A 21,486-nucleotide genomic window follows, 5' to 3' on the forward strand; every position below is an offset into this window, starting at 1 on the left:
TTTTTTGAATTGGTTGGAAAAGCCACGAATTTTTTAGATCGGTTTTTCTGACTTTGGTCAGAAAACTGAGGAGCTATTCAGAGAGCGTTTAGAATTTTTACCAGCAGAGAGAGCTGTCTCAACCACAGAGGTTTTAGAATAGAAAGTAAAATCTGTCTAGAGCAGAGCAGAGCAGAGCACACAGACACAGAGAAAGCAGTCTGGGAAGGTATCTCATCTGGAATGCTATCTCAGCGGAACATAAGTCAGCAGCTTGGACCCATGATTTGAGTTCAAGTTGCTTGTTTCCCTGTTGCTCTCGAACACCCCTTCTCTTAGGAATCCAGACCTAGGTGAGGTTGGTCCTCTGCATTAGTGTTCTCTGTTCTTTCTATACATTGATACATTTTTGTATCTATATATTTTGATACATTTATTGGTTAGATCACAGATAATGATTAACAGGCAGCATTGGCTCCTTAGCCATCTACTTTTACAGCGTCATTTACTTGATGGTTAGCTAAGATTTTGTAATAGAAGATGGATATTCTAGAGGCATTTCTGTCCATCACTTTTATCATTTACATGTTTCTGCATGACTTTGAGCTATATGCCCTTAAAAATCTCTGCTTTTACCTTGTGATCAAGTTCAGAAGAGGATTTAACATAGCATGCATAGGGGTAGGCAAACCTATATGTGAACTTATCAACATTCCCTAAGTAAAGTCTCAATGATTCCAAAAGGAAGAAGTGGAAGTGCCTACTGAGTGTTGTGACTGGAGCTTTGGAAAGCTCCAAATTTGCAATGTGGCCCACAGTGGAGAGAAGCAGGTAACTTAGCAACAGCAAATTGGAGTTGTGGGTCTTCCCCTGACCAGCGTGGGGGGAAAAGACCGGCAAGCAATTGGAAGACAGACACAGGTTGTACTGAAATGCAAATTTCTACAGACCCGGAAAAGGACTGGCCTCTGCTGGCAACCTGTGCCTGGAATTATTCCGCTGTGTCCCTTCAGCACACTCTAATCCTATGGGTGGTGTGTATGTCACTCCAGATTCACTAGCCAATCAGGACATCCAGCCGGATCTGCCACTCAAAAGTGAAGGCGGCCTCTTCCGGGTGCGATCTTGCAAGTTCCTCTTTTAAGGCTGGCAGTCGTGAATGTTTCTGCTTGATGTGTTCTGTGTACCGCTCCTGGGTGCGGGGACCTCAGGCAAGCCCAGAAGTTCCGACATGGTAAGTGCCAGGCGGTCTCCCACAAAGGGGAGGAGCAGGCGGCTGAGCCAAGGGGGCTGGAGTGCTGGGTCGTCCCTGGGCTCAGTAGTAAACAGCAGCCTGACAGAAGCTGTGACTTGTGAGGTTCCCTGTGGTCCTTTTCTCTCTGTGGACCGGGTGGTGGGATCTGAATCATCTCACTAGGGTGGCTGCATCTACACAAAGCATTTGGGGAAAGGGCTTCTGTGTAGAAATACCCTTGGCAGGATGCCAAACTCGGAGAGCCCTAGTTTCTATAGTTTCTTCAGTAAGTTCTGCCCTTAGCATTTGGGCATTTTAGAGGTAGGTATAAGACCCATTTCGAGTTAATTTTGTGGATCCTGTAAAAGGCATCTCGTGTGTCGGATAGCACTAAAATATTAAAGCTGTGATGTAGAAGAGTAAAATTGATGTAAAGGATGTACTAATGCTTGTAGTGACGGCAAGTCGAATGTAGGTGAGGGAGGACTGCCCCTAAAACTCCACACAGGTATGTGCTATGCTAAAAAGGCCAATTGGAGAATAGGATGCTAGAATACATGTGGTAGTTTACCAGGATTGTCCAGACATTTGTCCACAAACCATAGGGTAGGAGACAACTCTGGTTTACAATCATGAACTAGCCCCATCCTGACTTCAAAGAGCAGGCCTCTAACAAGTGGCTCCAAGGGGCAATATAGGGCCACAACCAACTTTAAGGCCTGGTGTGCCATAAAGGTCTGGTTTTCTTCTTGAGAAAAGCATCGTTTTGCCACATGGGCAAGACTACATCTGGTGACAACTCTTTGAAAAGGAAAAACACTGTTTTGGTGAGGACTGGCCTGGTCAAGCAAGGCATAGAACAGCTCCTTCTCAGTCTCCAGAGCCAGTAACAGCCTGGGGCTTAGGCTTAGGGGCTTCCCCTAAGGCCCTGGTGTACTGAGAATAAAATAGAGCTCCTTCTCTAAAGCAAGGGCGGTGCTTGGGAGAGCGGGTGGTGGTCTGGGGCCAGGGCCTTCAGGGATGGCTTGCTTCAGATCCTGAGATCCCAACTCTTCCTACCACGTGCGGCTATGGTTATCAGTCCCGAGGCCAGTGTGGGCTTGGTCAGGAATGTTTTTGAGAGGTTCTCTCTTCCTGTTTTTCCAGCTTTCTTTTATTAGATCCTTCCTGTGGTTTTCTCACTGTATAGTAGTTTGTGCTGACTTCATAGAAGTCTCCTATCTTGTTCCATTTTCCCCTGTAAGAAGTATACAGGATGCTGTTCTTCAGAAGCTTGTGTCACATAAGACAGCCTATTTAAGACACCCCCATTACAGCTTTGATACTTCCTTCCATTTTATTTTATTCATTTATTTATTTATTTTTCCAGGCAGGGTTTCTCTGTGTAGCCCTGGCTGTCTTGGAACTCACTCTGTAGACCAGGCTGGCCTTGAACTCAGAAATCTGTCTGCCTCTGCCTCTGCCTCCCAAGGACTGAGATTAAAGGCGTTTGCCACCACTGCTTTCTTCTACTTTTCCAACCTTCTCATCTCCCGGCACCTCAAACTCAGGACCCCATCACCAAAGAGTGGCCTGCTGTTTCAGTGCACTGGTATACTTAAACACAATTCTGGTTATATCTTTTCTGTGTAAATCTCCCATCTGTGGGACTTGCAGTCTCCAGTTCATATTTAAATTGTTTAAAATATCACCTGGGGCCTGAACCTAAGAGAGACTTACATGAAACAGCATATGTGGAATGTAAAATCTGTTCTTGGCTGTCTCTTCTCTAAGCATTAGCCAGAGCTGAATGCATGCTGTCATTAAAGAGATTTTTCTTAATTAATCTTGTAATCACTTACAGAGCAATTTCTCCTGGGGAAGGTGTAAAAATTCTAGGAGAGCTGCATCTTCTTTGACTCAGGCACCATTGATCCCAGTCTCATGCTCCCCAGGCAATGACCTTGCTTTCCTATGGATTTTCATCTCCTGTAGCTTACCCTTCCCTTCTGCTGTGTAGTTAAGACTTGCTATGAACACCTGATCCTGCCTCTGCTGCCCTGTGCCTGGAAGACTGTCCTGCTGCTCCTTTCAGGCTGGGCTCCAACTGGTCAATGAGAAGAGATATAGACCAGTGAATGGGTGTCCTCCAACCTCCCTGGATTTGGGTGAGGGGATTACATATAGAGAGAGATCTGTGTAAACATTGAGTTCTCTGATCAACTTTGAAGCTGGTGTAATCACAGCAGAGAAAAGGAGGGGAAGAAGGAAGGTGAGGGCCTTTCTGCTTTGACAGTAGTTGACAATAGCAGTGAGTAGTCAGGTAGTCAGTTTTAGACAATCAGTAAAAGTCCCAACTGGGCATCTAGGAGGCTCCCAGAGCAGGGCAATCACGAATCTGGATGAGGAACTGACCTTATTTCTAGAAACCAAACTTCTGTATTTAAACTAGTTCAAGTAACACAAGATGTAGACAAACTGACGTGGCTGTGCCTAACAGGAATGTTATTTTTCCCTGGCTTAAAATACACAATGTGAGTGAAAGATATGAGTAATACTTGATGGGCTCTAGGACATATGTTTAGTCCTTGAAGAATACTGGACCATAAACCATGTTTTAACTTTTAAAAATAACCTTTGAGAGTACAATTAAATCATCCTTCTCCTTTCTCCCCACTGTTAAGTCTGAAACCCTGGGACAAATGGCTGAAGATCCTATTTAACAAATCAAAGCAAACCTGCCTGTCAGGTTCTCTCAGCAGACCTCAGTCCCTACCTGATCCTGACATGGTTTGCAAACCTAGGCCTGTAGCCTGGGGGTTAGGCTGCCCTTCTTCCAGCTGCCATTCCTCCTGTAATCCAACCATGTTGGTTGCCTGCTCTTGTCAGATGTAAATCTACCACTTACCATCCTGATCTCTTGGCCTGGCTCTTGCTTCTCCCCTCCTTCCTCTTTCCACATTTGTCCCCTCTGGACTCTCCCAGATGTTCCTGGTTCTGCCTATGCTAAGCAGTCATGTCCTTTCTTTTTTATTTATTTGGTTTTTTATTCACTTCCCATCAACTGCTTCTTGCTTTAAAATTGATGATCATGTTTTAATTGTTGTTACTGTTTGAATTTACTGAAGTTTGGCTGCAGGACTACCCAACTATGAGTAGAGATGGCTGCACTGGACATTATGTGTGTCATGAACTATGCAAACAAAGAACTCTAGTGTCTTGGAAGAGGAAAATAAGTGCTTTGGGCGTCTAGAAAAACATCTATTAAATATGGTCTTCCCAGATTAGGACTCTGTCTGCACCTAGGATGGAAGGGTCATTTGCTCTCTGATCCCCAGAAGAGGAGGCCCAGCTGGGTTTTCTAAGCTAATGAGGGACCCTGGCAGGCTTAGCAATCAGGATCACCAGTGGATTGCAGATTCTTTACAGGAGTCTCCTCAGATACATCTGCAGCAAGCTGTGAGGAAGACCATAAGCCATGCCATGGTTATTGTGGTGGCCACTGTCCCCAAGCCAGGAGAACATGCCTGCTGAGCTCTCAGAGTTTGATCTGCTGTGACTGAGATGAACTGTGAGTCAGACTGTGGTTCTATTGGTCAATGTGGTGATCTGAGCCTAAGCCCTTGTCCTATTCCCCTTCCTAAGTGTGGATTTCCTGGGAGGGGGAGGCTTAAGAGCACTGGCAGTGTAAAGCTGTCCAGTGTGTTGACAAAGGCAGTTGTTTGCTGTGCATACAGTAGGGAGACAGACTGGGAAACGAGGTCTGGTTTCCAAAAGTACTGACCCTTGCATTCCACACTCAGTGTTCTGTGACAAATTTTATAAGAAGTTTAGAAATTGATAGAAAGGAGGTGATAGGGATGATCCTTCAGCAATATTTGTTTAGAATCCTGTTACCTTTCCACTACAGCCAGCCACAATGGCATGATTCAGAGAAATTCAATTCCAGGGTACAAAAGGAATTTCTAAGTTGCAGAATTTCTTAGGTGTGCATGGTGATGGGTAGGTGAATTAGACAGATTGCACATGTTGTGACAGAATCCATGTGATAAGAAGCAGACATTAAGATGGTCTTCAACATTGTTTTGTGTGTAGGCTTCAGTGGGGCTGGGTCTGCATGAAACCACAAGGTGTCATGAGGCGCTGCAGAGTCATAGCCCACCTTTCTGATAACCCCATTTACAGAGACAGCTCCAGAGCATGGGGCGAAAATATAGCAGCTTAGGGAACTATTTGAGTAGTTTTTATAAGAACATGATGTCCGTGTTTGTTTCATTTGTACACCCATACAATCACAGGTAACATTGATCAAGTTCACATTTTTCCTGGTGTATTTTTTTACGCTTATGTTTTTGGCTTTTTCTCTCCATCCTCGAAGTTTGTCACAAATATTATACATAATTTGGATTATTGCTTCTTTGTTGTAAGGACAGAAGTCACAGTATCCTAGTGTGCGTATTATTTCTTTATATTCCTATTGAGAATTCCGAGTTTTCTCATGACATACAGCTTTGGAATCAATGGTCCTGTTAATATAATTTTAGGAATTTTTTTTCTCTCTCTTTTTTTTAATTACTATTGTTTTTATTTATTAACAGTCCAGTCATTGCCCCTGTCTCCTGGCCCCACCTCCCACAATTCCTCATCTCATTCCTCCTCTCTCCTGTCTTTGAGAGGATTCTTCCCCCACCCCCACCCCTGCCACCCCCCCCCCCCAGACCTCAAGTCTCTAGAGGATTAGGCCCTTCTTCTCCCACTGAGACCAGACCAGGCAGTCTTCAGGGTTCAGGGGCCTCAGACCAGCTCATGCTGCCTGGTTGGTGGTTCGGTGTCTGGGAGCTCCCAGGGGTCTAGGTTAGTTGAGACTGCTGGTCTTCCTATGGGGTTGCCCTCCTCCTCAGCTTGTTTCAGCCTTCTTCTAATTCAACAATAGGGGTCCAATGGTTGGGTTGTATCTGCATCTGTCTCAGTCAGCTGCTGGTTGGGCCTCTCAGAGGACTAGGCTCCTGTCTCTCTAAGCCCACCATAGCGTCATTAATAGTGTCAGGCCTTAGTGACTTTCCAGGAGATGGATCCCAAGTTGAACCAGTAACTGGACTGTCTTTTCCTCAGTCTCTTCTCCATTTTTGTCCCTGCAGTTCTTTTAGAGAGTAACAATTCTGGGTCAGAAATTTTGACTGTTGGTTGGCAACCCCATCCCTCCACTTGAAACCCTGTCTATCTACTGGAGGTGGACTTTTCCCACTGTTGGGCATTTCATCTAATGTCACTCTTCTTGAGTCCTGAGAGTCTCTAGCCTCCGAGGTCTCTGGTACTTTCTAGATGGTCCCCCACCTCTCACCTCTCAAGGCTGCATATTTCCATTCATTTTACTGGTCCTTTGGTCTTCTTTCCTGTCACCTCCTACCCCCATACCTTATCCTGTTCCCCTTTTCTCCTCCCTGTACCCTTTCCCACCCAGATCCACCCCACCTCCGTGATTATTTTTGCCCCTTCTAAGTGAGATTGAAGCATCCTCACTTGAACTTTTCTGCTTGTAAAATTTCTTTTTTTTTTAAGATTTATTCATTACTATATCTAAGTACACTATAGCTGTCTTCCGATTCACCAGAAGAGGGTGTCAGATCTCCTTGCAGATGTTTGTGAGCCACCATGTGGTTGCTGGGATTTGAACTCAGGACCTTCGGAAGAGCAGACAGTACTATTAAGTTCTGTAGCTTATATCCTAGGTATTTTGTACTTTTTGGCTAATATCCACTCATTAGTGAATACATAACATGCATGTCCTTTTAGGTCTGGGATACCTCACTCATGGTGATATTTCCTTTCTTTCTTTCTTTCTTTCTTTCTTTCTTTTTTTTTTTTTTTTTTTTTTTTTTTTTTTTTTTTTGAGACAGGGTTTCTCTGTGTAGCCCTGGGTGTCCTGGAACTCACTCTGTAGACCAGGCTGGCCTTGAACTCAGAAATCCGCCTGCCTCTGCCTCCTCCCAAGTGCTGGGATTAAAGGTGTGTGCCACCACCGCCCAGCTGTGGTGATATTTTCTAATTCCATTCATTTGCCTGCAAAACTCATAAGGTCCTCATTCTTAATAGATGAGTAGCATTCCCTAGTGTAAATGAACTATGTTTTCTGTATCCATTCTTTGGGTGAGGGACATCTTGGGTGTTTCCAGCTTCTGGCTATTATAAATAAGACTGCTATGAACATGATGGAGCACATCTCCTTGTGGTATGGTAGAACATCTTTTGGGTATGTATCCAAGAATGGGTTTTCAGGTATATCGATTTCCAATTTTCTGAGGAACCTCCCGATTGAGTTCCAGAGTGGTTGTACCAGTTTGCAATTCCACCAGCAATGGAGGAGTGTTCCTTTCTCCATATCCGTGACAGCATGTGCTGTCACCAGAGGTTTTAATCTTAGCCATCCTGAATGATGTAAGGTAATCTCAGGGTTATTTTGATTTACATTTCCCTGATGACTAAAGACTTTGAACATTTCTTTTAGTGCTTCTTGACCATTTGAGATTCCTTTGTTGTGAAGTCTCTGTTTAGCTGTGTACCCCATTTTTAAATTGGGTTGCTTGGTTATTTAGAAGTTAGTTTTTTGAGTTTTTTATATATTTTGGATATTAGCCTTCTATTAGATGTGGGGTTAGTGAAGTTTTTTTTTTTTTTTTTCCCAATCTGTGTGTTGGTGATTTGTCCTATTGACACTGTCTTTTGCCTTAAAGAATCTTTTCACAATTGCTCTGTAGTACAGCTTGAGGTCAGGCATGATGATTCCACCAGAGGTTCTTTTATTGTTGAGAATAGTTTTTGCTATCCTAGGTTTTTTGTTATTCCAGATGAATTTGCAAATTGCCCTTTCTAACTCTGTGAAGAATTGAGTTGGGATTTTGATGGGGATTGCATTGAATCTGTAGATTGCTTTTGGCAAGATAGCCATTTTTACTATATTAATCCTGCCAATCCATGAGAATGGGAGATCTTTCCATCTTCTGAGATCTTCGATTTCTTTCTTCAGAGACTTGAAGTTCTTATCTTATCAGATCTTTCACTTCCTTAGAGTCACACCAAGGTATTTTATATTGTTTGTGACTATTGTGAAGGGTGTTATTTCCCTAATTTCTTTTTTGGCCTGTTTATCCTTTGTGTAGTGAAAGGCTACTGATTTGTTTGAGTCAATTTTATATCCAGCTACAGCACTGCATGGTCCTGGTACAGTGACAGACAGGTCAATCAATGGAATAGAATTGAAGACCCAGAAATGGACCCACACACCTATGGTCACTTGCTCTTTGACAAGGGAGCTAAAGCCATCCAGTGGAAAAAAGACAACATTTTCAACAAATGGTGCTGGCAGAACTGGCGGTTATCATGTAGAAGAATTCAAATTGATCCATTCCTATCTCCTTGTACAAAGCTCAAGTCTAAGTGGGTCAAAGAACTTCACATAAAACCTGAGACCCTGAAACTTATAGAGGAGAAAGTGGGGAAAAGCCTCAAAGATATGGGCATAGGGGAAAAATTCCTGAACAGAACAGCAATGGCTTGTGCTGTAAAATTAAGAGTCGACAAATGGGACCTCATAAAATTGCAAAGCTTCTTCTGTAAGGCAAAAGACATTGTCAGTAAGACAAAATGGCAACTATCTGACTGAGAAAAGATCTTTGAAAATTGCTTTTTCCTAAATCTGTAAAGAATTGAGCTGGAATTTAATGGGGATTGCATTGAATCTGTAGATTGCTTTCAGCAAGACGGCCATTTTTACTATATTAATCCCGTCAACCATGAGCATGGGAGATCTTTCCATACTCTGAGATCTTCTTTGATTTCTTTCTTCATAGTCTTGAAGTTCTTGTCATACAGATGTTTCACTTGCTTCATTAGAGACGCACTAAGGTATTTTATATTATTTGTAACTATTGTGAATGGTGTCATTTCCCTAATTTCTTTCGCAGCTTGTTTATCCTTTGAGTAGAGGAAGGCTACTAATTTGCTTGAGTTAATTTTATATCTATTGAGTTAATTTTATAACACTTTACTGAAGTTGTTTATCAGGTTTTGGTGTTCTCTGATGGAATTTTTGAAGTCACTTAAGTATACTGTCATATTATCTGTAAATAGTGATATTTTCTTCCTTTCCAATTTGTATCTGTTTGACCTCCTTTTGTTGTCCGATTGCTCTGGCTAGGACTTTGAGTACTATATTGAATAGGCCGGGAGAAACTAGGCAGCCTTGTGTAGTCCCTGATTTTAGTGAGATTGCTTCAAGTTTCTCTCCATTTAGTTTGATGTTGGCTACTGGTTTCCAGTATATTGCTTTTATTATGTTTAGGTATGGGCCTTGAATTCCTGATCTTTTCAAGACTTTCTATGAAGGGGTGTTGAATTTTGTCAAGTGCTGTCTCAGTATCTAACGAGTTGATCATATGTTTTTTGTTTTGAGTTTATGTGCATAGTGGATTGTGAGACCGTGAAAGGCAGCTTGCTTTGGTTGAGCAAGGCTTTCTCCAGAGACCCAGTAGAAAACTCTACAAGGGATGGAAAGTGAGCCACATTCCCAGAGACAGGTGCCTGACACCACAGAGCCCCCAACTCCCTAATTCTGTGACTATCGGTCATGCAGACAAAGCCCCAAGCTCCTGGCATTCTAGCTAGAGTCTACCCTCACAGTTACCTGACAGTAGCCATTTATGCTCCTCCCCACAGCTACCCTGCAACTACAAAATAGCTCAGTCCACTATAAAAGTGACTGCTTGGCCCCTTCCCTCTCTCTTTAGCTCTCACCTTTCTTACTCTCATCTCTAGCTCCCTTTTCCCCCCTCCCTTACCCTTTCTCTCCACATGGTCATTGCAGGCCTCTCTTTCCTTCTCTATTTCTCTGTGCCTTTCTACAATAAAGCTCTAAAACCATAGACCATCTCTGTTCATCAACGCCCGCTATGCTTGAATGATGGAATAGGCTTTCCCCTAAAGAGCTGTGTCTAACCTCCCACTGGAAGGCCTTTCTGCACTCCAGCCATAGACAGAACCAAGGACTCTTGCCCACGTGGAAACCACACAGTGCCCCTTTTCTTTCTGCCCTCTCCTCTCTTCCTGCCCTCTCCTCTCTTCAGCTCTCGGGATGACTGAGCTGCCCCATGGGCCTCCACTTTGTTCTCAGCTCTTCTACGATGTCCAGCAGCATCTGGGATGCTCGAGACTAAGAACCTGTTATCTCTGGCCTCCATGAGGCCCAGAGACCTTGGACTGCCCCTTGTCCACCCCAGGCGGGCTATGGTCCATGGCTTCCCACAGCCAACCACCCACTGGGCTGAGTGGAGAGCGTGCAGCCCACCAAGAGCACTGGAACTCTGACAGGGTATCCCCAGGGATTCCAGTTACTTCCAGTGTTGGGGCGGATGTTCTGGCCACCACGGCCTTATGATCCTGGGAATTTTAGAGTATCTGGGAATCCAGGTTCTTCTGGGTGTTGTGGGATTGAGTGAAGAGATAGTGCCCAAGGTCTGCTCAGGGCACCGGCTCAGACCAGAAGGGGTGCTACTTATTTTTATCTTTGGAATACAATGTTTTCCCATGTAGTTTTTCTTTTGCCTGTATTTTCTATCTACAGTTTCTGTCTTAAGGTCTGAAATGATGGACTGTGATTGGACAGATACATCAAGAAAATCCATTTGTTATTCATGTAGCTAGTTAGAACAAAAAAATGGTACAAAAAAAAAAAAAGATTTTGATTCTGGACAGAACCTGGGAATATTTTCTTTTGGAGGAATGTGGAAGACGTAAGGACTGAGATGGCAAACAGCATAGAAATCTGTACATAGATCTTCATCTGTTGTTGTTGTAGGACCTGGCAGATGACACTGTTTAGACTAATACAGGCAGAGGAAGTTGAGGTCATAAGGTTTGGGGGGAATAGATGTCATGAAAATTTTAGCCAAAGGCCATGTGTGATATTTTGGCTCCAAATGATTCTATTCTGCACATGCCCCAAGGAACTGAGTAGGGCAAAATTCAAAGATAAGGAGCTGATTCTTAGTTGGCATGTTGAATTTGTTAGATGGTTATTATCTTGATTCATTCAGGATTATAGGGAAGAAAAACAGCAAGTGATGTAGAAAGAAATGCAAAGTCTGCGGGTTTTAGAGAAAAATTGCACTAGGTAGTTTCAGATGGCCATCAGTGCTGAAATAGAGGCAGGAATTTTCAGGAACATTATCACTATTAAAAAGAAAGCCCTTACCATTTTCGACAAATGGTGCTGGTTCAACTGGAGGTCAGCATGTAGAAGAATGCAAATTGATTCATTTTTATCTCCTTGTACAAAGCTCAAGTTGAGGTGGATCAAGGACCTCCACATAAAACCAGACACACTGAAACTAATAGAAGAAAAAGTGGGGAAGAGCCTCGAACAAATGGTCACAGGTGAATATTTCCTGAACAGAACATCAACGGCTTATGCTCTAAAACCAAGATTTGACAAATGGGACCTCATGAAATGGCAAAGCTTCTGTAATGCAAAGGACACTGTCAATAAGACAAAATGGCAACCAACAGATTGGTAAATGATCTTTACCAACCCTACTTCTGATAGAGGGCTAATATCCAACATATACAAGAACTCAAGAAGTTAGACTCCAGAGAACCAAAGAACTCTATTAAAAAATGGGGTACAGAGCTAAATAAAGAATTTACAACCAAGGAATATCAAATGGCTGAGAAGCACCTAAAGAAATGCTTAACACCCTTAGTCATTAGGGAAACACAAATCAAAACAACCTGAGATTCCACCTCATACCAGTCAGAATGGCTAAGATCAAAAACTCAGGTGACAGCAGATGCTAGCTAGGATATGGTGAAAGATGAACACTCCTCCATTGCTGATGGGATTTCAAGCTGGTACAACCACTCTGGAAATCAATCTGGTGGTTTTTTTTTAGAAAATTGGACATAGTACTACCTGAGGACCCAGCTATACAACTTCTGGGCAGATACCCAGAAGATGCTCCAACATAAAACAAGGATAGCAAAAACTAATCTAAACAATAAAAATAACTTCTTGAGGAATCAACATCCCTGACCGCAAGCTTTACTACAGAGCAATATAGATAAAAACTGAATGGTATTGGTACAGAGACAGGCAGGAAGATCAATGGAATAGAATTGAAGACCCATAAATGAATCCACATACCTACGGTCACTTGATCTTTGACAAAGGTGGTAAAACCATCCAGTGGAAAAAAGACAGCATTTGCAACAAATGGTGCTAGTTCAACTGAAGGTCAGCATGTAGAAGAATGCAAATTGTATCTTGTTGTACAAAGCTCAAGTCCAAGTGGATCAAGGACCTCCACATAAAACCAGACACACTGAAACTAATGGAAGAGAAAGTAGGAAAGAGCCTTGAATACATGGGCACAGGGGAAAGTTCTTGAACAGAACACCAATGGCTTATGCTCTATGATCAAGAATTGACAAATGAGACCTCATAAAATTGCAAAGCTTCTGTAAGGCAAGGGACACTTTCAATAGGACAAAACGGCAATCAACAGACTGGGAGAAGATCTTTACCAATCTTACTTCTGATAGAGGGCTAATATCCAATATATATAAAGAACTTAGTAAATTAGACTCCAGAAAACAAGATAACCCTATCAAAAAATGGTGTACAGAGCTAAACAAAGAACTCTCAACTGAGGAATGGTCGAGAAGCACCTAAAGAAATGTTCAACATCCTTAATCATCAGGGAAATGCAAATCAAAACAACCCTGAGATTCCACCTCACTCTAGTCAGAATGGCTAAGATCAAAAACTCAGGTGACAGCAGATGCTGACAAGGAAGTGGAGAAAGAGGAACATTCCTCCACTGTTGGTGAGATTGCAAGCTGGTACAACCACTCTGGAAATCACTCTGGCAGTTCTTCAGAAAATTGGACATGGTACTACCTGAGGACCTAGCTATACCACTCCTGGGCAGATACCCAAAAGATGTTCCAACATATAACAAGGACACATGCTCCTCTATGTTCATAGCAGCCTTATTTATAATAGCCAGAAGCTGAAATGAACCCAGATGTCCCTCACCAGAGGAATGGATACAGAAAATGTGGTACATTTACAAAATGGAGTACTACTCAGCTATTAAAAATGATGAATTCATGAAGTTCTTAGGCAAATGGATGGAACTAGAAAATATCCTGAGTGAGGTAACCAAATCACAAAAGAACACACATGGTATGCACTCACTAATAAGTGGATATTAGCCCAGAAGTTTGGAATAACCAGACAAGTTTAGAGCCTGACAAATACAGAGGTGGATGTTCTCAGCCTACCATTGAACTGATCATGGGGTCCCAGTAGAGGAGATAAAGAAAGAAATGAAGGAGCTGAAGGTGTTTCCAACCTCATAGGAGGAACAATATCAACCATCTCCTAGAGCTCCCAGGGACTAGTCCACCAACTAAAGAGTATACATGGCTCCAGCAGTATATGTAGCAGAGGATGGCCTTGTTGCACACCAATGGGAGGGTGGCCTTTGGTCCTGTGAAGGCTTAATGTCCCAGTGTAGGGGAATGCCAGGATGGGGATGCAGGAATGGGTGGGTGGGAGGGGTGATGGGATAGGGGGTTTTTGGAAGTGAAACCAGGAAAGAGCATAACATTTGAAATGTAAATAAAGAAAATATGTAATAAAAAATAATTAAAAAAAAGAAAGCCCTCGCTCTGGATTGGATACCTAAGAAGGTATCCTAACACTCCCTGCTAACCCTTCAATTAACAGAAGGAGTAGGCAAAGTGATTCCTAGTCCAATAAAGGAACTTCATATAAAACCTGCTAAAACTATGGTCCACCTTTGGCAGGGTCCATCCCAATTTAGGAGCCAAACTTCCCAGGCTCACCCATATTGTGCTGGTCCTGGAATCAAGAGGGTGCAAAATATACAGTCATGGATTCTCCAATCCTCATTTCTATACAGCACTATTCCACCCATCTTTGTTTGGTAGAGTCTGAACCCCAGTGAGTATATTATGAGAGTACATTGCATGAAGCTGTGAGGATGAAGCCTGAGTTGCATTTTGAGACCACAAGATGTTGATAAGCTATGAGGAATCTCCCATGGAGAAGTGCATATAGGGAGTGGATGTACTGAAACTGAGAGATGTATGAGAGGTTGCAGAGCCATCTAAGCCCTTTGAAACAGAAGCCCCATGTGTCTGAGACAGACCTATAGAATTTGGTGTTTGCCCTGTTGGGTTTCTTGCCTTGGTCCAACTGACACATTCCTCTCTATTGGAATGGCAAAGGATATTCTGTGCCAATGCATGTTGAAAAGATATAACGTGTTTTCTGATTTTACAAGATGTGGCAATCGAGATATTACCTTGAGTGTCAAGAGTGTTTGGACATGCTGGGCGGTGGTGGCGCAAACCTTTATTCTCAACACTTGGGAGGCAGAGGCAGGCGAATTTCTGAGTTTGAGGACAGCCTGGTCTACAGAGCAAGTTCCAGGACAGCCAGAGCAACACAGAGAACCCTGCCTCAACAAACAAACAAACAAACAAACAAACAAACAAACAAACAAACAAACAAAAACAGAGTGTTTGGACATTTCAACAGTATAGAGGCTGTTGCAGACCATTAGGATCATTGAGTTTAGACTAAATATATTTTCGTGATAAGATGACCATGATCCTAGAGTCACAATGTACTTGATAGAATCAGAAAAAGCTCATAGATATGATGATGTCTGTGAACACTTGTTTCTCCTTTGTGAAGAACATATGGAAGTTTTTGTAGGTAGGGCCTTTGTAGATAAGCTATTGGGTATGATTTGTGTGTCTATACACTCAGCCCATTTCCTGTTTTGTGTCTGGTGTGTTGTGACTGAAACTGATCAGTCAGCTTCCTTTAGTGCTGTCATGTACTCACCATTAATGACTGTCCATAAGTCACATAAGATACAGTAGAAACAACTGCTATTGATGCTAAGCCATTTTGCAAGCCTCGTATTTTTATATTTTTAATTTGGTTGTTTTTGTTTTTTATTTTGGAGACAAGAGTATCTCTGTGTGGTTCTGGCTGTCCTGAAGTAGGTATGTAGACCAGGCAGGTCTTGAATATAGTGATCCATATGACTCTGACTTCAGAGTCGTGGGATTAGATGTGGGCCAAAATGCCTGGCTTGTTTTGTTTTTATATTATTAGCTGATGGGCTTAGAATATAGGTTTTTGTACATGCAAGCATATGCTGTTTTGTTGAGGTTCATCTACTCTTGAATTTTGAAATTGAGCAGAGAGTATATTATTTTTCTCAGGATTCATGGCATTCATACTACCTGGGCCTTCTGAGTCATTGGATTATTGGAGTGTAACTTTATTACTACCTGTTGTGTTTGTTTTGAATTTCCTGAATGAATGAGTATTTTGCCTATATACATGAGTGTGTGTGTGTGTGTGTGTATGTGTGTGTGTGTATCATGTGTGCCTGATTCTAAAGAGCTCCTGAACGTGTTATAATGGATAGTTTTGAGCCTCCCTGTAAATACTGTCAATTAACCCTAATACGATTAATGGCATAACCAGCCATCGATCTGGTGAGCCATCTGTCCTACCCTATGTTGTTTTTTCTGATCAATGTTTATATTGCTAATATTTTCATCTGTCCATTTGTAACTGTTTAAACATGCATTAATTTGTAGTAAGATCTTATTAATGTTATAGTTTAAACTGTGGCACGTGAGGTTTCTAGGAGATGAACACAGAACTGGAGTGAATGTATAGTTCTTTGTAGGGACTTCAGTAAATACCGCCGAGTTCTTTCTTTTTCTTTTTTGTTTGTGTGATTGATTGATTTTTGCAGGGGAGTTGGGGTATTAATATGTACTTCTTACTGTCCTTGAACTCGTTTCATGTTCCATGCATGAGGCTGGCATCCAACTCTATGAGATACACCTGGATCTGTCTGCCTCCTGAGTGCTGGCAGTAAAGGCATGAGTAATACACCCAGCGTGCTTATCATTTTTTAGTTAGTAATTGTTCATACAGTTTACCTGATGTATGCTCAGCACTGTTGAACTGTTTACTTGTGTGTCTTTATGACTGTTAGTTGCCGTTTCTCTTGTAAGACTTTATCCTTTTCAAGGGTACAGAAATGACAGAGGTGAAGCTCATTCATTGTTCAGTTTCTTTCTAAAATACCTTGACTACATTAGAGTGTCTGTGTCAGGAATCAAGTATTTCATTCTGGTGTAAGCACCAGAATGACATAAATATATTGTCAATGAAGTGTACATTTACAGTGTTTTCAGTGTCATGCTTTCTCATGTACACATGTATGGGATCTTCTAGGATGTAGTGACCTATGATGATGTGCATGTGAACTTCACGTGGGAAGAGTGGGCTTTGCTGGATCCTTCTCAGAAGACTCTATACAAAGAAGTGATGCTGGAGACCTACAGGAATCTCGCTGCTATAGGTAAGACACTGAATTTCCTTTCACTTTTTAAAATCTGGGGTGAGTGTATCTTTGTTATTTTTTGTCATTTTAGTTGAGAATGAGGAAGGATGAGGTGAATAAATCAGTCATGGTTCTAAGGGTCTCTGAAGATAGTAACTTACGTTTTGCCTAGTTTCCAATAATATAACATATATTCTTTGGTACTATATTTCAGGCTACTATTGGAAAGACCATAATATTTCTGAAGGACATTTTCAAAATTCTAGAAGAAATGGAAGGTAATTTTCATGTGCAAGCTGATAAGAAATGCCTCTGAAGAATGTTTTTAGTATGTCCTGCAAGTTTTAAAGAAAACCAACAGGGTAAAATCAGCACTGCTTTAAGTTCTAGATGATTATTAAATTGTCACAAAATCATGTACTGTGCCAGGTATAATTTCATTTGTGTTTGCCAGGCATTTCTCTAAGTACAAAGAGAAGGAAATAATACCTTAACAGAGCTCATCATTTGAATCATAGCCCAGTAGAGTTAGTTATGCTATACAACTGTCCAAACCTTCTAATAAGCAAAGAGTCCATAGTAAAGCTGGTGCAACTGTTGTAATAACATTGCTAAGTTTAGTGAGATGGGTAGTTTAGAAAGTCAAGAATGCTATTGTGGAGAAACTTTAATCCCTGTACCACATCTGTATGAGGAATAAAGGTCAAACTGTGTGAATTCAATGTGGAACCCTTTAAAAAATTATAATATATATATATATATATATATATGTGTGTATGTGTGTGTGTGTGTATGTGTATATATATATATATATATATATATACACTTCGTTGTCTTCAGACACACCAGAAGAGGGTATCATATCAGATTGCAAATGGTTGTGAGCCACCATGTAGTTGCTGGAAATTGAACTCAGGACCTTTAGAAGAACAGTCAGTGCTCTTAACCACTGAGCCATCTCTCCAACTTCCCTATGTGAAACCCTTTTACTTGTTAATCTTCTTTTAATAGGGATGTCATATGTCACAATGGATACAAGCCATGTGAACATAAGGAATGTTGAAAGAAGCACCAAACCTCTCCCTGTGCCAGCACAATTAGAAGATATAAAGTTCTCCCCGCTTTGAGTAGCCTTTCTAAATGTGCTACAAGTTTACAAATAATTGGTTTTCTAACTTTACTGGTGATATCTACAAACTTGTACTGCAGAAAATTGCTGAGTACTAGTGCTATTGAATTCTTCTGTTTGTCTTGGTTCATTTTGCAAATGTAGTGTGACTCACACTATAGAAAAACTTAATGAATGCAATCAGTGTGATAGAACTTTGAGTTCTTTCAGTTCTTTCTTTGCATACAACATGGGTTGTATGCAAAACAACCCATAATGAAGGAGAACCCCAGTGTCAATAGAGTGAGAATACATTACAACTGGCTTCCTCTTTATAATTAGACCAAATTGTAAAAGTAACTCGTACAAATAAAAATATTCATCAGTGCATTGAATGTGGAAATGTTTTCATATATGTCAATTCTCTTTGCAGGCATGAAAGAAGTGATACTGAAGATAAACTTTCTGAATTTATTCAATATGATAAAGACTTTGCATATCAGAGCCATCCTCAAAGGCATGAAGGAATTTATTCTGGAGAGAAACCCTATGAAGGTGTTCAATATTTTGAAGACTTTGCACATCACAGTAGTCTCCAAATACATAAAAGAACACATATTGTAGAAAAACCCTATGAGTGTAACCAATGTGGCAAAGCCTTTGCATACCACAGTTATCTTCAAAGGCATGAAAGAAGTCATACAGGAGAGAAACCTTATGAATGTAATCAATGCGGTAAAGCCTTTGGACGCCACAGTCATCTTCAGAGACATGAAAGAATTCATACAGGAGAAAAAAGCTATGACTGTAATCAATGTGGTAAAACATTTGTACATCACAGTCATCTTCAAATACATAAAAGAACGCACATTGGAGAGAAACCCTTTGAATGTAACCAATGTGGTAAAGCCTTTGCACGAAACAGTCATCTCTTAATACATAAAAGAATACATACTGGAGAGAAACCCTATGAATGTAAGCAATGTGGTAAAGCTTTTGCATATCAAAGTGGTCTCCTATATCATAAAAGAAGATATTCTGTAGAGAAACTCTATGAGTGTAACCAATGTGGTAAAGCCTTTGCGTGTCACAATAGTCTCCAAGTACATAAAAGAACACATACTGGAGAGAAACCCTATAAATGTAATCAGTGTGGAAAAGCCTTTGGACGCTACAGTTCTCTTCAAAGGCATGAAAGAATTCATACAGGAGAGAAACCTTATGAATGTAATCAATGTGGTAAAGCCTTTGGACGTCACAGTTCTCTCCAAAGGCATGAAAGAATTCATACAGGACAAAAACCTGATGAATGTAGTCAATGTTGTAAAGACTGTGGATCTTACAATAGTCTCCAGATACATAAAAGACCACATACTGGAGAGAAATACTTTGAGTGTAACCAATGTGGTAAAGGCTTTTCACAAAACTGTTATCTTGAAATACATAAAAGAGCACATACTGTAGAGAAACACTATTAGTGTAACAATGTGGTAAAGCCTTTGCATATCATGGCCATCTTTGAATACGTAAAGTACCATATACTGCAGAGAAACCCTATGAATGTAATCAATATGGTAAAGCCTTTGCATGTCAGACATGTTCAAAGGCATGAAAGAAACCATACTGTAGAGAAATCCTGTGAGTGTATTTAATATGGTGAAGCCTTTGCACATTTCTATAGTCTTCATCATCATGAAAAAAAACATCCATACTGGATAGAAACCCTATGAATGTATTTAATGTGCTAAAGCCTTTTCACATTTCATAAGTCTTCATCATTGTGAAATAATTCATACCAGAGAGAAATGAATATATTTAATATGGAGAAGTCTTTGTGTATTTTAATAGTCTTCATTCTCGGGAAACTATTCATACTGGAGAGAAATTCTGTTGAGTGGAAGCCTTTGTGTTATGGGGTCCATTGAGATCCAACAAAACTCAAACTCAGGTAATGCAAGTGACAAGAACTTACTGTACTCAAGCTGCTACTGATAGCTCAGGGCTACAGAACACACTTGGAAACTGAACTGTGACATGCTGCCGAACCACTTCCCGACCCAGAGCAAGAATGGTATAGAGCTTTTAAGTTCCCAAACCAGAAATATCTGTGCCAAGTTATAGCTCTATTTTTTTTTTTTCACCAGGATTTAGGGATCAGGGCTTTCCTTATCTAGTTGATCTATGTTTACTGATACAGTCTAACTAATCATATCCATTTATTGTTTTGTGATTAGGAACAGGCATTATGTTTTGAAGAACAAAAGATAAATAACAGAAGCCATTGTTAGAGACAGTCAATATGATTTCGTGAACAAAGATGGACAATAGAAGCTGGCCTGCTATTGGGAAGGTCCCAGCTACTGCAGGACCAGGGAACTTGAATTAGGTTTACCATATGATTAAATGGAAGCTGATTAAAAAAAAAAAATGGTGTACTTAGGACAAGTTTCTTTTACTTGTTTCCAACAGTTGCATATCACAGGCATTTTTGAATACTTGAATAACAACATTGTAGTGAAACTTCAAATTGTTATCAATGTGATAAAGCTGTTTTACAACACAGTTAACATTAGAGAACACCTACTGGAGAGAAATTCTATGAAGATGCAATGTAGTAAATCCTTTGTGTGTAGCAGTAGTCTTAAAAATCATGAGAAAAAGTCATGCTGCAAAGGACTCCATAAATGTACTCAGGATGGTAACATTTTGCTCTTGATGGTATCTTTATACAAGAGTAAACCTTTAGAGCAGAATTAATCTTTAAAGCCTTTGCGTAAAGCCTTTGCAGTAGTCTTTAAGGACCTTAAAGAACTGATACTGAAAAGAATCTGTGACTAAAGGATTTGATGAGATCTGTAGCCAGCACCCTTGCATTCAGTGTCAGGTGCAACATGGCCATGAATATGACTGCACAGCAGTTTCAGCTGTGGGAGCACCTTCAATCCGAATCACGTACCTCTGGCTTTCTAGTATACAGATGCCATTGCTCTTGTCTGCTTGTCTGCCATTGCATTTTTCTATACCATATTTGTCCTCAAATACAAGTCTGGTAAAAATTTCTGGGAAAAGAATTGACTAGAGAAGGAAATGGCTCTGATATCTATTAGGAACAAACTGTTCTAGCCCTGGCTATTCAAGCAGTCAGTTCAGGCATAATGCCCCAAGGGGTTCTATGGAGATTGACAGACTTAATTGTTCTATGAGACATTTTTGCCAAGTCATAAGGATGATGTTGTACCATGGAATATTTGAAGCAGGAAATGTTTTTGAGAAACTTGAAGTTTTAATAGTTAAATGAAGACCCCCCCCCCCCCCCAGGAAAAGGAACATGGGGCTTGGGTCACTAAGAGCAGGGATGGCTATAGAAAACACAATGAACAAGATAGAGGAAGAAATAGCTGGGTCTACTGGTTAAGGAAGCAATGGTGAGAGCCCCCATGAGAGGAGATCTCTGATAATAGGTTTCATTTAGAAATATTATTGGGGAAAATTGGAAGATATATAGTACAAAATATAAAAGGATGGGTATAAGTGTTTAGATCCCACAAGTATTGAACAATACCAGGTTACTATTGAACAAGACTAACTCAGTTACCGTCCCGCCAGAACTGCTTCTATTACATATAGTCAGCTGCTCTTTGTTTTTAAATTAACTTGCTTATTTATTTTAGCTGTTACCATCAATCACTGCAATTTAGCATACAAAATCAGGTCTAAGAAATTTC

The 21,486-nt window shown here is 40.9% G+C and overlaps 1 protein-coding gene across 3 annotated transcripts; it reads left to right on the forward strand.

The window, feature by feature from the left end:
- Positions 1-1,090: 1,090 nt before the first annotated feature.
- On the forward strand, positions 1,091-21,078 carry LOC110288996 (zinc finger protein 120-like). Of its 3 annotated transcripts, XM_085833501.1 has the most exons (5): positions 1,091-1,213; positions 16,545-16,671; positions 16,868-16,931; positions 18,195-18,316; positions 18,435-18,967. In XM_085833501.1, the coding sequence occupies exons 1-5, from the start codon at positions 1,139-1,141 to the stop codon at positions 18,695-18,697; spliced, it is 651 nt and encodes a 216-aa protein (XP_085689627.1). In that variant the 5' UTR covers positions 1,091-1,138; the 3' UTR covers positions 18,698-18,967. The 3 variants fall into 3 exon arrangements, with proteins under 3 accessions (XP_085689627.1, XP_085689626.1, XP_021010869.1); XM_085833500.1 differs by having other exon boundaries at positions 18,195-21,078; XM_021155210.3 differs by lacking the exon at positions 16,868-16,931 and having other exon boundaries at positions 18,195-18,585.
- Positions 21,079-21,486: the final 408 nt, after the last annotated feature.

Source organism: Mus caroli, unplaced genomic scaffold, assembly GCF_978045245.1.
Source record: "Mus caroli unplaced genomic scaffold, Mus_caroli_1 scaffold_2, whole genome shotgun sequence".
NCBI classification, from domain to species: domain Eukaryota; kingdom Metazoa; phylum Chordata; class Mammalia; order Rodentia; family Muridae; genus Mus; species Mus caroli.